At 36.5% G+C, this 15,470-nt stretch overlaps 1 protein-coding gene across 2 annotated transcripts in view; it reads left to right on the forward strand.

The window, feature by feature from the left end:
* Positions 1 to 15,470, forward strand: part of LOC103036679 (tetratricopeptide repeat protein 28) — a 203,933-nt gene that overhangs the window by 89,221 nt on the left and 99,242 nt on the right. For both annotated transcript variants that reach the window (XM_022664890.2, XM_022664891.2), the window contains exons 3-4: positions 1,022 to 1,294; positions 3,611 to 3,741. In XM_022664890.2, the coding sequence (XP_022520611.2) occupies positions 1,022 to 1,294; positions 3,611 to 3,741 (404 nt within the window). The remainder of the gene's footprint in view (positions 1 to 1,021; positions 1,295 to 3,610; positions 3,742 to 15,470) is intronic.

Genomic DNA, 15,470 nt, shown 5'->3' on the forward strand with positions numbered 1-15,470 from the left:
AACGTGCATCAAAGAAACACTGCCCTTATAAACAGGCACAGCTGTGGGTGAGGCAGAAATGCTGATGTGGAAGAATTCTGTCAGGAGAGTTTATTCTCTGATATGTGTGTATATTCATGAGAACGTGCCGTACAGTGTGAAGTATAACATCTTTATATTCACGCTCTTATTTCTAAAAAGGTCAAAGCTACATTTAATATGCATTTGCAAGGGTTTACACTGTTGTCTTTTTCAGTTTATTATCAGCATGTCTTTCGGTGTGTGTGTGTGTGTGTGTGTGTGTGTGTGTGTGTAAGATCTGAAAAGCTCCCACATGGCCAGACATTGATTTATGTCACTGCTTGCCTCCTCTCTCACTGTTAGTCTTTATCTCGCCCTTTGCCTCTCACATTCTCTCTCTGTCTCTCTTTCTCTCTCTGTCTGTCTCTCTCTCTCTCTCTCTCTCTCTCTCTCTCTCTCTCTCTCTCTCTCTCTCTCTCTCTCTCTCTCTCTCTCTGTGACTCTAGGGGTCACCTTGTGTGTCTTTCTATGTTCCCTCATTTTTACACGTCTCTCTGTTGCAAAGTATCGTTTTTTGGCTTTTCTATCCAGCACTCGTTCATTACTCAATAGGACACATTTATTAAAAATGACACCTTTATTATGATTAAATTGCTAAGCTTGCTAGTAAACTTTATAAACCTTACAATTCACAGGTAAGATATTCATAATCATTTTATCATTTTTCTTTGTTTAAATTTGTGTGACTGTTGCTTTTAGAAGAATTAAACCATTGTTTTCTCCTGCAGGTTTCATTACTAAACCAAAATTTTAACAAGTGATTCAGCCAATCAGTGACTACTAAAGGTAGTACTTAGGTTGATCAGGCGTCTGTGGTCCATCACTGCTATTGTGTGCGATTCTGAATCAGAGGTTTTTCTTGATTGGCACGGTCTCATTTTAGTGGTTTTCACTTTTTTTGTCTCTATATTTAAAGCTATACTGAAGAATATTCCTTCAATTCTCTCATCTCTCATCACAGAGTCAGTGGAGCCCACATACCAGCAGCTGCAGAAGATGAAGCTGGACAAGAGCCCGTTTGTGGTGGTGTCTGTGATTGGGCAGGAGCTGCTTTCAGCGGGGCACCATGCTGCCTCTGTGGTGGTCCTGGAGGCTGCACTGAAGATCGGCACCTGCAGCCTGAAGCTCCGTGGCTCTGTGTTCTCGGCTCTCAGCAGTGCCCACTGGCTGATGGGAAACACAGAGAAAAGCACAGGCTACATGCAGCAGGACCTGGAAGTTGTCAAGACTTTAGGTACAAAAGATTGTATTCATGTTTTCATAGTATCGAACTCAGTGGTGCCAGCAGACAGTGCTGGGTATTAGATAAAAAACAGTTTTTGATCAAATGTAGAATGTCACAGAATTACTTTATGTTATATAAAGCAAAACAGTAATTTCTCCATATATATATATATATATATATATATATATATATATATATATATATATATATATATATATATATATATATATATATTACTCCCTATAGTAATATCTCAGTATAAGAAATTACTTTTAATACTCATATCAATGATAAATTAATAAAGTTGTTAACATAATAATATGTTAATGCTGACTAATGGAAAAGACAAAAATTAACAGTATAAATGAATGTGGAATCACTATTCGGTAAACGACAGGCCGCTGTTGCCCTTCTATTTATTTATATATTATTTTATTGATATTTTAAAATATTTACAACATAACTAATAATCATTTATAGACTCATTTATTAACCATTTAAAAACCCTTTTTAAAGTGGCCTTATTTTAAAGTGGTACCATAATATTTAATTTTATTACTTTATTTTTTACTTCACTGTAAGTCCTATACAAACAGATCGGATCTCTGTTTGCTGATTGCCCTATTACCAGATATCAATATTTGATATACTGTTTATGTACAGCTCTGGAAAAAAAACACTTCAGTTTCTGAATCAGTTTCTCTGATTTTGCTATTTATAGGTATATATTTGAGTAATGAAATATATTTTGAAATGAACATTGTTGTTTTATTCTATAAACTACGGACAACATTTCTCCCAAATTCCAAATAAAAATATTGTCATTTAGAGCATTTATTTGCAGAAAATTAGAAATGGCTGAAATAATAAAAAATATTAAGTAGTTCAGAAATCAGTATTTGGTAGAATAATCCTGGTTTTTAATCACAGATTTCATGCATGTTGACATGTTCTTCTCCATCAGTCTTACACACTGCTTTTGGATAACTTTATGCCACTCCTGGTGCAAAAAATCAAGCAGTTCAATTTGGTTTGATGGCTTGTTATCATCCATTTTTCTCTTGATTATATTCCAGAGGTTTTAAATTTGGTAAAATCAAAGAATCTCTCTAATTTTCCAGAGCTGTATATATTTATATCATTAATAGTCTATAATAAGTTGTAGTGTTCACGCCACATTTTCTAAATTGGGATTATTGTCAACTTTTTGTGTTTGTGCCAAGACATGACAGCATTCCTGATGTAACTCTTCCTGACTGACAGTAATAGGGTAGCTTTACCTGTAAACCCCAGGAGGAAAATGCAGACTAGATTAAGTGTGTTCAGTATGAGACAGGCTTAGACAGCTAACTGCTGCATTTCAGTTTATAGTCAAAGAGAAGCTGTGGATACTGACACTGGCAATCCCTGCTGTTTTAGGAAGCAGTGTATGTGTTATTTGTTATCATATATCACCAAGCAGTTAGAAATGCGGAATCTGAACAACACATTAGACCAACTATTTACAGTACCAGACAAAAGATTGGACACACCTCTTTTGATTTAATGTCATAGTCAGATTGAGCAGGGTCAATACAGTGAATCAGTGAACAGCAGCAAGAGAGAGAAAACGTACCATGCACAATTAAAGTCCAGTGGTCATACACAGGAAAGGAAAAATCAAAGTTGGTAAATACAAAAACAGGTTCAGCACCAAGAGAGAAAATACAGGCTAAAAGAAGCACGTTGTTCAATGGTAATCCATCCATACTCAGCACAGGTGAAATGAAGTGAGGGGTTTATATAGGCAGGTGAGCAGGTGTTAAGAATTCCGGTGATTTGACTTTTTGGAGTTGCCATGTGCAGTGTTATAACTTTATTTATTTAGCATCTTTTTCATACAAAAATGCAGCTCGAAGTGCTTCACAATAAAATTAAATAAAATAGAAAAATGTAAAACAATAAGTAAAATCAAACAAATAAAAACAGTTAAAAAGTAAGTGTTAGTATGTGATGCATCCTGGGTATTGTAGTCCGGAGACTGGAGACCGTAGGTAGAGCTGAGTGTGGGAGACATAGAAGCTATTCAGCACCAGGCATGACAATTTGGCTGGTACTGTATATGACCAAAACCTACTCTGATTAGACTTAATTAATTAATAAGAATTAATACCTTACCTTAATCTTTTCTCACAAAACAAGCAAATAGAAATGTATCTTTTCTAACATTCTGTTAAAATTAATTTAGCTAGACAGAAGCATTAGTACATAATATTACTGTGCAATAAATTAAAAAAAAAAAAAAACTTCATACTGAATGTCACTTCCTATTTAATTCTTCATCAGGTGACCAGTCTGGAGAATGCCGTGCCCATGGGAACCTGGGGTCGGCATTCTTCTCCAAAGGAAACTATCGTGAAGCCTTGTCTAATCACCGCAACCAGCTAATGCTAGCCATGAGGCTGAAAGACCGAGAGGTACGTAACTGATGTGTAATGTGTGTGTGTGTGTGTGTGTGTGTGAGTTTTTGTGTTCTTGTGTGAAATTAGAGATACATTGAGATACATTGCACATGAAATCAAGTTAAGATTGGAGGTGGTAAGTCTGATCTTTTCTATATAAATATGGATCTGTTCTGTGAGTGAAGAACAGACGTCTCTATTCAGTGCAGACATCCAGCACACTGTGACATTTCACTGCAGCTAGATAAATGTCAGCTCTGTCTGATCGCACCACTTTTCTTTATATAGAACAGTTGCAGTGTTTTTTTTATTCTCTAGAAAGTGTTTTAGTTAATTTAGCAGTATTTACTGTGTAAACAGCAAGGTGTCTTCTCCTGATATATTTATACACACACACATCCTCAATGCTCTAACTGTCAGACTGAAGTAGCGGATGATGAATTTGAACTTGAGCCTGAAGGAGAGGGTTGAAGGTTAGCTATAAAATAGCTCCCCCCCTTCCCCTCTCTCTTTCTGTCTCTCTCTCTTTCTCTCTCTCTCTCTCTCTCTCTCTCACACACACACACACTCTCTCTCTCTCTTTCTGATTGTTCTGGGTGACAGGTGCTCTCTTAGGCTCACTTCCTGTCAGTCTGGGAGAAGAATGACCGACACTTCCCTCTCGTTCTTATCCAATCCTGGCAGCCACTCATGCATGTGTTTATCTTCCTTTCAGACAGAGTCAACATGATTTAAACAGTGCTTTTACACACACACACACACACACACACAGAAATGATAGTCAAAATATAGCCAGAGCGTAAGACTATGAGGGATTAGAAAATTACATTTAGGCACACACACTTTTTTTATGTTACACATAAATAACAAATATTCCTGGGTGGGTGCATAAATGTATGCATGTTCACCAACATGCCACTGCATGCATTAAATATGGATGTGATTTCTGCCAGAGTCACTTGTCTGCACAGACAATTCCAGCCAGAGGCTGCTGGTCTCGATCATTACATCCACTGTGTTGTCCACTGTGAGTGGTAATGACTTTAATGATGAATTCCCTGTACACATGTGTGATACTGTGGACTGAGAAATGTTAAGAATTCACATTGACTAGATAACACCTCACAAATTACACACGTTTGGGTGTTCCCAAGCTGTCCCCTGAGTCTACAAACACTTTCTGATCAGCTTATATACTGATATCCCAAGACTTTTGGCATGTAATTGTAACCTTATTAACATAACCCGTAGAATAGACATACTGTATACACAGACTTCTGACAAATATTTAAACTAGGGCACTAAGGGAACTTATGAAAAAGAGGATTTAATTTAATCACAAATTATTAAAATAGTGTGTATATATGTACATATAGGAAACACCAAATCTAGTATTATTTACAGTATTGTTACAGAATATGAATATGATATGAAATTTTTGTAGTTGTGCAAAATTGCATTTATGGTGTAGAATGGAGTTCTGGTCCACTAGGAAGTGTCGTCTGATGATATACCTTTCTAAATCTATGAGCACTAATTGGAAGTTTTAATCCCCTTTGCTGCTATAACAGCCTTCACTCTTTCTAAGAAGACTTTCTACAAGACTGTGGGAGGAGTGGGAAGTTTTGCATTTGTAAAGTCAGCCACTGATGTTAGATTTGTTAGTTCAAAATGTCTTGATCGCTAAAGCACTAAGACTTTCCTGGCCTATGCCAAACGCTTGAAAACAACCTCACAGCATTATCCCTCTAAAATTTACATTTGGTACATTAGTCTGTCAGAAAAAGAAGCATAAAAAAAACCACACTTCTATTACTATAGAGTGTAGTGGTGATATGTTTTAAACCACTCAAGGAAAACTGACGTCATGAAGATCCCACAGGTCAGTTTTTAGCTTTAATGTTACCGTACTTTTCGCACTATAAAGTGCACCGGATTATATCACTGAACGTCTATTTTCTGTTCTATTTTCATGCATGAGGCGCACTGGATTATAAGGCACATTATGCGACACTAGTAAGGAACAAGGGTGTCTCCATGTTTCTCTTCTAAATCAGCAGGTCTTACCACTAGGTGGTGGTGGTGGGGAATTAGCTAAGTGAAGTAAAGCTAAGCTTCGCAAACTAAACTGTAATAAGTAAAAAGTAAAACGAGCTCTGGATGTTAATCTACACAGATTTCTCTCCTGAAAACTGTTTATTTCGGTTAGTGAAGTGCTTCCGTTTATTTACAGTAAGATTTCAGCAGCATTAGCATTAGCAGCTAACCACTACAGCTAATGCTGCATGACAGCGCTACACTGAGGAACCCTGAGTGTTCAGGTAAGCCAGGGCAATATTACCTAGCAATTCCTCCCACGTAGCTTGTTTTAACACAGTAAAGTAAAGTCGCAGACTACAGTCCAATATACTCACCTCTAAATAGTGAAAGAGTTAGCATGTAGCGTGGTTAGCAGCTAATGCTGCTCCAGCAGTGCCTGTTTGGGGGTTAGCAGCAGGCTACAGGCCGATAATACTCACCTCTGACCAGCGAAAATTTTATCGGTTAGCGCGGTTAGTGGCTAATTCTAATACCTCTATAGCCTTGGTGCTGGATAACTAAACTGAAACTCCTGTATTAAGCTGTACTTAAGCAGAGTGGCTTTACTGCTCCTGCTACTGCAACCTGACTGGTAAAATTCTTACATAAGGTTCAAATTAAAGGATTTTAAGTGCACCTTTTAGAAGGTAAAATGGAGATAGCAGAGTGTTGGACACTTCTCTTTACTATGCTCCTCAGCACTCAGCAACTCTGTAACTCTTCCACATTTAATAATACCACTCTCATTTTGATGATAAAATATCTAGGAGAAAGATATTTCACCGAATGACCTGTTGAACCAAGGTTTCTAAGGTAATTAATGTGTGTAAAGGCATGGCTGTAGGACCTTGAACATTTATAGGACTGAATGAAACTCAATTCAATGATAAGAGATGTGTTCCAATAAGTCTATCTATGTATAATTTACAATCAGTTTGAATGTTTGCACTGAATAGATTCCATAAATACAGATATACTCACATGAGTGTTCTTAACTAGTACAGTTTATAATAAGTATATTTAACACTAATACCCAGAGGCGGAAAAAGTACTGAAAAATTGTAATTAAGTAGAATACCTTTACTTTGAAAAAGTACTCAATTTAAAATGTACTTTGAGTAAAAGTTACATAGTTACTTTTAATTATTTGATGTAAAAAAGTACAAATCATAAATTAAATCTTTTTAATGAATTATTATTCCAAATAATAATTAGGATCTTTCAGACAGTATTTGTCCAGCCCATAAAACATTTTCAAGAACAAGTGGTAAAGGTTTCTATGATCCATTTTTTTTCTTTATTGTTAAAAGGTTATGCTCATATAAGTGACTATAAACCGTATATTTATAGTTTTACAGTTCGTTATTATTTTTTAACTTGCCATTGCTATGCTTTAACTGCTATTTACATGTTTTTTATTGTTTAATGTTTCCAAAAAAACTTAAGGAATTATCATGAAAAACATGAAAACATACAAAAAAAACTTTGTCGGTGCATGCGCAGTACCGTAAAGAAGCACATATCGATGGGTAGCATAACTCGACAGAACACCGGTTCCCCCGAGCACAGCTGATTCACACAGCGTCTCTCCTGCTAACCATAATAAACACTGCTGGGAAAAGTTCAGCTGCGCTGCCATGGAGAACAAAACTCTCTATATATATTTTTTTTTAGACATTTTTTTTTCCAGCATTTACTTATTTACTCAGTAACAGGGAGTTTTCCAATGTAGTGAAGTAAATTACTTGTGACAAAATGTACTTGTACTTGTAAAAGTTAAATTACCTATTGTAAAAACTACTTAACAAATTACTCATAAAATCTACTCAATTACAGTAATTTGAGTAAATGTAATTCATTACTTTCCACCTCTGCTAATACCTATATATTATATAGTCTGGGCTTTCTGTGTGTTTGCTTTGCTGAAATTTGATAGGGGGTGTTCATACAGACAGGGACCTGACCAGTGATGGTATAGTTACTTTGAAAAAGTAATCCGATTACTGATTACTGATTACTCCTTTAAAAAGTAACTTAGTTACTTTATGGATTACTTGATTTTAAAAGTAACTAAGTTACTTTACAAGTTACTTTATTAGTTACTTTCAGCAGCTGCAGACACCACCTCCCGCCGCCTTAACATAAACATTATAACCAGTTTTGCCAATACTCCCTTTATTGGAAAATGCATTTTTAACAGCAACAATTTATCTCTATTAAGTTGAACTATTTCCTAAAAAAATAAGTTTTTTTTATAAAAATAAAAAAATTAACATAAATATTTTTTTTATAAAAAAATAAAATATGGTCTTTCTTGATTTTACGAAACATAAATACTTGTTTTTATAAAAAATATATAAAATAAAGAAAGTCTTTCTTGACCTGACATATTTAACACTGTAAAACTGAACATTGAACTTGTTGTTCTCTCAGGGCCGCCGCTCTGCATACGCAGACAACGCAGCCAGCGTTAGGCCTCAACCATTTTGCAGTTGCAGGGAGCCAAATTGACTGAGAATGAAATGTGTTGAAATTATGACACCCAATTAAATTTTAAACCCAATGTGAATTATTTATGATACGCTCATCTTTTTTGTCTTTAAACATTGCATGGGGCACCTACTCCACTACTTAAAAGCGGCACGTTATTATTTTTGTGCATAATATAATGCCCCCACCCCTATTGCCTGAAATGGCACGGCTCGGTTTGCTCTGTTGGTTGTTGCCAGATGTGACATTTTCCAGTCAAATAAATAATCAAAAAATGCATGGAGGCGCTAAATCTTGCGCATGTTTAACCATTTTTAAAGTGTATGTGGCCATTCTATACAAAAACTTGTCCAGTGCAATATTTGTGTAAGATAAAAACTTAAAATAAAATAAACAAATAGGGGGCCTCCCTGACCAGTTATGCTTAGGGCCTCCAAAACCTTAGCAGCGGCCCTGTGTTCTCTGCAGGGCAGCAAGGAGTGGTTTTATAAAACAGAACCGTGTATATGGTCTAGACCAGGGATCACATATTTGCAGACTGCGGTCCGGGTCCGGACCCAGACGTTGTCCAATACGGACCCATACCGGACCCAACTACTGAGAAGGATTTAATTCTGACAGTGTTCATTTAAAACACCGGAACTTTTCTTGTCTTTACGGTATTGTGCGCTCTGCGCCACAGCGAACGTGTGGTGTAAAATCTTTAAACGCTCTCCTCTGCCAATCAAATTTGTGGCAGACCGCTGCCCTGGCTAGTGAATTGGGACGCGGCCGCAAAAAAAACGCCTTTATAAAGAGATAGGGCGCCGAGAACTGGCGAAAAACGAAAACGGGCGGAAACTAAAGACACGCCGAGCGCGAGAGAGAGAGAGACAGGGGAGAAAGCGAGACGCGTGTGATTGGGGAAGAGCGGAGGGGGAATGGGTAAGGGAGCGGTGTGTGTGTGTGTGTGTGTGTGGAGGAGATGAGGTGGAGAGAGAGAGAGAGAGAGAGAGAGAGAGAGAGAGAGAGACAGGGGAGAAAGCGAGACGCGTGTGATTGGGGAAGAGCGGAGGGGGAATGGGTAAGGGAGCGGTGTGTGTGTGTGTGTGTGGAGGAGATGAGGTGGAGAGAGAGAGAGAGAGAGTAACGCACAGTGACTTAAATAAGTAACTTTAATCTGATTACTGGATTGGAAATAGTAACGCGTTAGATTACTCGTTACTGAAAAAAAGGGTCAGATTAGAGTAACGCGTTACTAAGTAACGACATCACTGGACCTGACATACGTATGTTCCAAAGATGATACACACAGATGTTGTTCATCTGTCCAATAGCATGCCACTGGTTGATGGACCAGGTAGTGGCTTTTAATAAGGTGAAATGTGCACGAATATCTATGCTGATGTCTTGTTTTAACGGCAACATGATTTGCTGTAGTGTGTGTGTGTGTGTGTGTGTGTGTGTGTGTGTGTGTGTGTGTGTGTGTGTGTGTGTGTGTGTAAATAGTTCTTGCGCTGCAGTAGAGGTGATGGAGCAGTGTGTGTGTGTGTGTGTGTGTGTGAACTCCAGTGGAACACTTGTGCTGCTGTCAGAGAGATGAATGACTCCTCGTATTATTCACTCCCCCTCCCCCCTCTCTCATTTGTCCTTCCCCCACTCCCCTCCACCTTAAAAGGTAGTACTTTTCTGCAGGATGAATATGGGAAGACAGGGAGTGAGGAGTCAGCATGAGTCTACAGTTATATATGCTACTGCATGCCTTTATTTCTATTCAGAGATTGTGTGTATATGTTTGTGTTTCTCTGTAAGTGTATATGGCAGGAGCAGGGTAGCCATACCTACACTGCAGGCATATATTTTAAATGACCTTAAATGACCTTATTTAAACTTAAAAGTGTAATAAAATCATTCAAACAATCAAATAAATAGAAAATTCTGTATGTATCAGGATGAGTGATGGGATGGAAACATATACCTGCAGTAAAGAAAATGGATGTTGGTACAACTTAGAACAATAAAGAACCTGAGAATATACAAAAAGATCCCATTAAACCACCTTAACAAATAGTTATTAATAAAATAATTAGATATATGTATTCTGCTGAATGGGTGCCATTTGTGTCCCCAGGAAATTACATGCATAAATGTGCACACAAAATAACTTTAAAATATATGTCATTATGAAGCATAGTGTCTTGTACATTGACCTAATAGCAAAAGTAAGATATATAATTAAAAACATTAATAAAGCTACTTAGAACACCGAAAAACTATAAACTTTACCATAAAATATAATTATTACAATCCTTCAGAGATGTATTTTTTTTTTGCATTATTGTGTGACTCCAAATCCCATCGCAAATTGCATTTTTAATTACCCAAAAGATGTCTGAAACCAAAAAATCCTAACAAGCAGTGTGAATATTTCATTACTAACACCATTATTAATGATTCTATCAATATTTAAGGCAATGGTGTTCTTTACCTCTAACAGGTAATGCTTCAATTAGGATAATTCACTACTTTATTTTACTTTTACTACGTTATTACTTTTGAAAGACCAACATTTTATAAAACACAATAGTTTTACATAACATTGAAACATAACATTGCAATTTTGTTTTAATTTTTGTCGTTTTTGCAGGGGATGGTTGCAAATATGTGAAATGAATCATGTTCATATTATATGCTATTATATGCTTATTAAGAAAAGCAGAAGAAGTTTCATACTGAAAAAATATTTTAAACTATTTTTCCTAGATCTTCAAACTTTAAAACGGGTCAATTTGACCCAGAACATAACAGGAAGGTTAACGTTCTAGAGTTAGTATCCAGGATAAGCCCTATAATGTTAATATAAATGTGTGTATGATTGTTATATTTGCCCCTTCTGAACTGAACTGAATTGATTTTCAGATCTTTTGATCTTGAATCAGGTGTAACAGATGAAGAGCGTTGTTTCAGCTTTAGCTGTGAGTACTGATGGTGCATGGTCTACGCTTGATTGTCATTTATGTGTTGGCTGTAGGCACAACAGACTGACTTCATTTCTAGTCAAAATGTGCTCACCCTGTGGGGATATTTGGCACTGTAATGAACAGCTGTGGGCTGAGTGTGTGTGTGTGTGCTCTGTTAGGTTAGCGGTTCTGCAGTGATGCACTGCTGGTATAATGTTGAGGAATGAGTGCAGGTATTTGCTGGTTAGTGTAGAGCTGAGCTCAGTAGCTGATTTTAAGCTGTTTGCTGTTAGAAGAAACTTTGCAGTACATGAACAGAATTCAATTCAATTGAGTTCATTTGCAAAAACAGATAGCGGTATGTTAAAAGAATTTCACTTTTGAACGCATCATTTATTTTATTAAGCCACAGATCCTTTATATTTGTGTTTGTCTAATCTAAATATGGTAAATCACTTTATTTTGTATCTTAAAAACATTAGATAGACAGATTTTTGATCCTAAAGAAATTTTAGGCAAATGGAAAAGGCAGCTGTTCAGTGTTGTTCAGTGTATAATCTATTTACCTAAAGGCCAGAGGTGGAAAAAGTACTAAACATTGTAATTGAGTAAAATTACCTTTACTTTGCTAAAATTCTACTCAAGTAAAAGTAAAAGTAGCCATCTAAAAATATACTCGAGTAAAAGTAAATACTTTGAGTAAAAGTTACATAGTTTCTTTTAATTATTTGATGCAAAAAAGTACAAATCATAAATTAATTATTATTAAATTCAATAATTTGGACCTTTCAGGCAGTATTTGTTCAGACCAATCCATTAAACATTTTTTAAGAACAAGTGACATTGTGATCCCTTTTTTTCTTTACTGTTAAAAAGTAATGGTCATATATGTGACTATAAACTGTATTTTTATAGTTTTACAGTTAATTATTATTTTTTTAACTTGCCATTGCTATGCTTTAACTGCTATTTACATGTTTTTAACATTCAAGCAGATTGTTTTATGTTCCCAATACTTATGGAATTATCATTAAAAACATGAAATCATACAAAAAGAATGTTGATCGGCGCATGCGCAGTGTCGTAAAGAAGCACATATCGATGGGTAGCACAACTTGACAGAACACCGGTTCCCCCGAGCCGAGCACACAGACCCCAGGATACACAGCTGATTCACACAGCGTCTCTCCCGCTAACTGTAATAATCACTGCTGGAAAAAGTTCAGCTGCACTGCCATGGAGAACAAAACTATTTTTTTTTTTTTATTTAAACAATTTGTTTTTTTCCCCCCGCATTTAATTATTAACTCAGTAACGGGGAGTTTTCCAAAGTAGTGAAGTAAATTACTTGTGTCAAAATGTACTTGAGTAAAAGTAAAATTACCTAATTTAAAAACTTAGTTCAACTTAGTTAGTTACTTTCCACCTCTGCTAAAGGCCAATGTATAATTCTGTGTCAAACTTAAGCCATAGCCTAGGTATATCCAGCGAGAGTGCGCTACAAGGTGGAGCAGGTTTATATTTGTCGGCTCTGCGACGCTCTGCAGTTTAAACCGTGAAGGCGGAAGCATGAGGCCCGGAGGACCAATCACAGCTGTGGCTGTCTGCGTAGCGTAGTTATTTTCACAGGGAGGTGCTCATCAGGATACGGCGTAGGGACACGTAGACTAGGGCGTAGGTTTGTCACAGAAGCATACATTTGCCTTACGTATGAGTGTATCTTTCACTACATGATGCTGCCACACTTGCTTTCTCTTGCACTGTTCACAAGCTTCCCTAAAAAGAATATATTTTACATTTGAACAAAATTATGGAGCAAGAATTCGAACATGTAGCAGCATCTTATTGCTACTACTTTGTGTATGTAATGATAAAAACATTTTATAGTAGCGCTTTAGTAGTTCTTTAATTTGTTATCATGGGCAATAATGAACTAAAACCTGCCAATATATCAAACTCTGTTTACCTGTTATCTCTGTGGAATGTGGTGCAGAATGTGCTGTTAGAAAGCTTTGTGTCTGCTTCACATCACCAGACATGTTCCAGTAGAGAAATGTTTAGATTCAGTCAGTCTGGCAGTAAAAATGTAAAATTATGCAAAACAGAAAACTTGTAAAAGGGACAAACACTGTGTGTGTGTGTGTGTGTGTGTGGTATATGCTAATAATTTCCACCTTTAGCTTGACTGCACAACATTCTGCCTGATAATAAGTCATTAAAGGGTTAAAGGTCAGGGACATCCTGAGAGACAACTATTCCTTCTGGGTATTGTTCATTGTTATCTAGTTGACCTTCTTACTGACACTGTTTCTGGTGCATCTTCCAAACCATTTACACATTGTTCTTTTACACTGTGTGTGTGTGTGTGTGTGTCGGTTTGTCGCTTATAGAATAAAAAAAATTGTAAAACCAAGGTGAATTGAAGATTTAAAAAAAATCTTAAGAAGACTTATTCTACAATAGTCAAAACATGTTATAACGCAAGGCCAAACATCCTAGAAATATATTTCAGATACATAGCTCCAATATATCAGCCGAGACATGCTTACTGTGTAAGATTGTCTCTGTATTTGTGTACTTAAGCTGTGAAGCTAATGTAGCTCAGGAATGGAAGATAACTCAGTAGATGAAATCTTCTCTTAAATTATGTATTTTTGGTGTCGGTCACATTCAGCTGATTCAGCTTACTGGACAAATAGATATACATGTAGTTCTGGTTTTGAACTCATTATCAACACTTTGCTTATAATAGAGATGGTCCATCTGTGTCCGACTTTATTATCTCTGTGTTTTCCCCATGTATACAGCTCTGGACAAAAATTAGAGAGCACTTCAGTTTCTGAATCAATTTCTCTGATTTTGTTATTTATAGGTTTATGTTTGAGTAAAATGAACATTGTTGCTTTAATTTATAAACTACAGCCAACATTTCTCCCAAATTCCTAATAAAAATATAGTCATTTAGAGCATTTATCTGCAGAAAATGAGAAATGGCTGAAATAATAAAAAAGATTCTGAAAGAATTTTCAGACCTCAAATAATGCAAGTTCATATTCATAAAGTTTTAAGAGTTCAGAAATCAATATTTGGTGGAATAACCCTGGTTTTTAATCACTGCTTTCATGAATTTTGGCATGTTCTCCTCCACCAGTCTTACACACTGCTTTTGGATAACTTTATGCCACTCCTGGTGCAAAAATGCAAGCAGTTCAGCTTGTTTTAATGGCTTGTGATCATCCATCTTCCTCTTGATTATATTCCAGAGGTTTTTAACTTGGTAAAATCAAAGAAACTCATCATTTTTAGGTGGTCTCTTATAATATTATACAGCTCTGGAAAAAAAAATAAGTGACTCAGCAGAATGAAACAGCATGGCATTTTGTCTGGGTCTGAACTTGGAATATGAGAACAACTGCAAAAAACCAAGCTCTTTTTATTATTTATAAAGAGATACAAAATGAATGTGAAAAAAAAAACAGAAAAAGATCAATTTTGGAACAAAAACAACACAATAAAGAAGAAACTACACTATATGTCCAAATATGTTTGGACAGACATTCTAGTAAATGCATTCAGCTACTTCAGGTTAAACCCACTGTTGACATGAATCTACAAATGTACACACACACAGCTTGAGTCTAGAGTCCAGTCTCTAGAGAAGTACTGCCAAAAGAATATGAACCATACCTAATACAGTACCAGTATAAAACGCAGGAGATTGAGCTGTGGGGCATTGTGGAGAACTGTGTTCTCTGAATGATGGTGCTTCTTCCAGTATATCTAGAACATCCTGGCCTCACTAAAGCTCTTGTTACTGGATGCTGTCAGATCCTTACATCAATGTTTTAGAATAAAGTAAAAAGTCTTTCCTGGACATTAGGCAGCTACTCCAACAAAAGCAAGACTCTGCAGATGCTTCCTTTCAACAGTACATTACTGTATATCAGGGGTCGGCAATAGGCGGCCCACAGGCCAGATGAGCCCCACAAGCATGAAACATGTGGCCTGTGAGGTTGTTATGAACGTTAATGAAAAAAATAAAATAAAATGTAGTTTGTTTCCGCCTGTTGTCGTTTTCCCACCCATTTTCAAACTTACTATCTCCTTATATTACGTTTTTTTCCCGGCCGTGTCCCAATTCACTTGCTGGGGCATTGTAAGTGTATTGGACCGCGACCCTGATGACACGGGTTCGATCCCGTGTGAGGAGCAGTGTGTTTATTTTTTTTTTTCTTG

The sequence above is a fragment of the Astyanax mexicanus genome, chromosome 22 (genome assembly GCF_023375975.1).
Source record: "Astyanax mexicanus isolate ESR-SI-001 chromosome 22, AstMex3_surface, whole genome shotgun sequence".
Lineage (NCBI taxonomy): Eukaryota > Metazoa > Chordata > Actinopteri > Characiformes > Acestrorhamphidae > Astyanax > Astyanax mexicanus.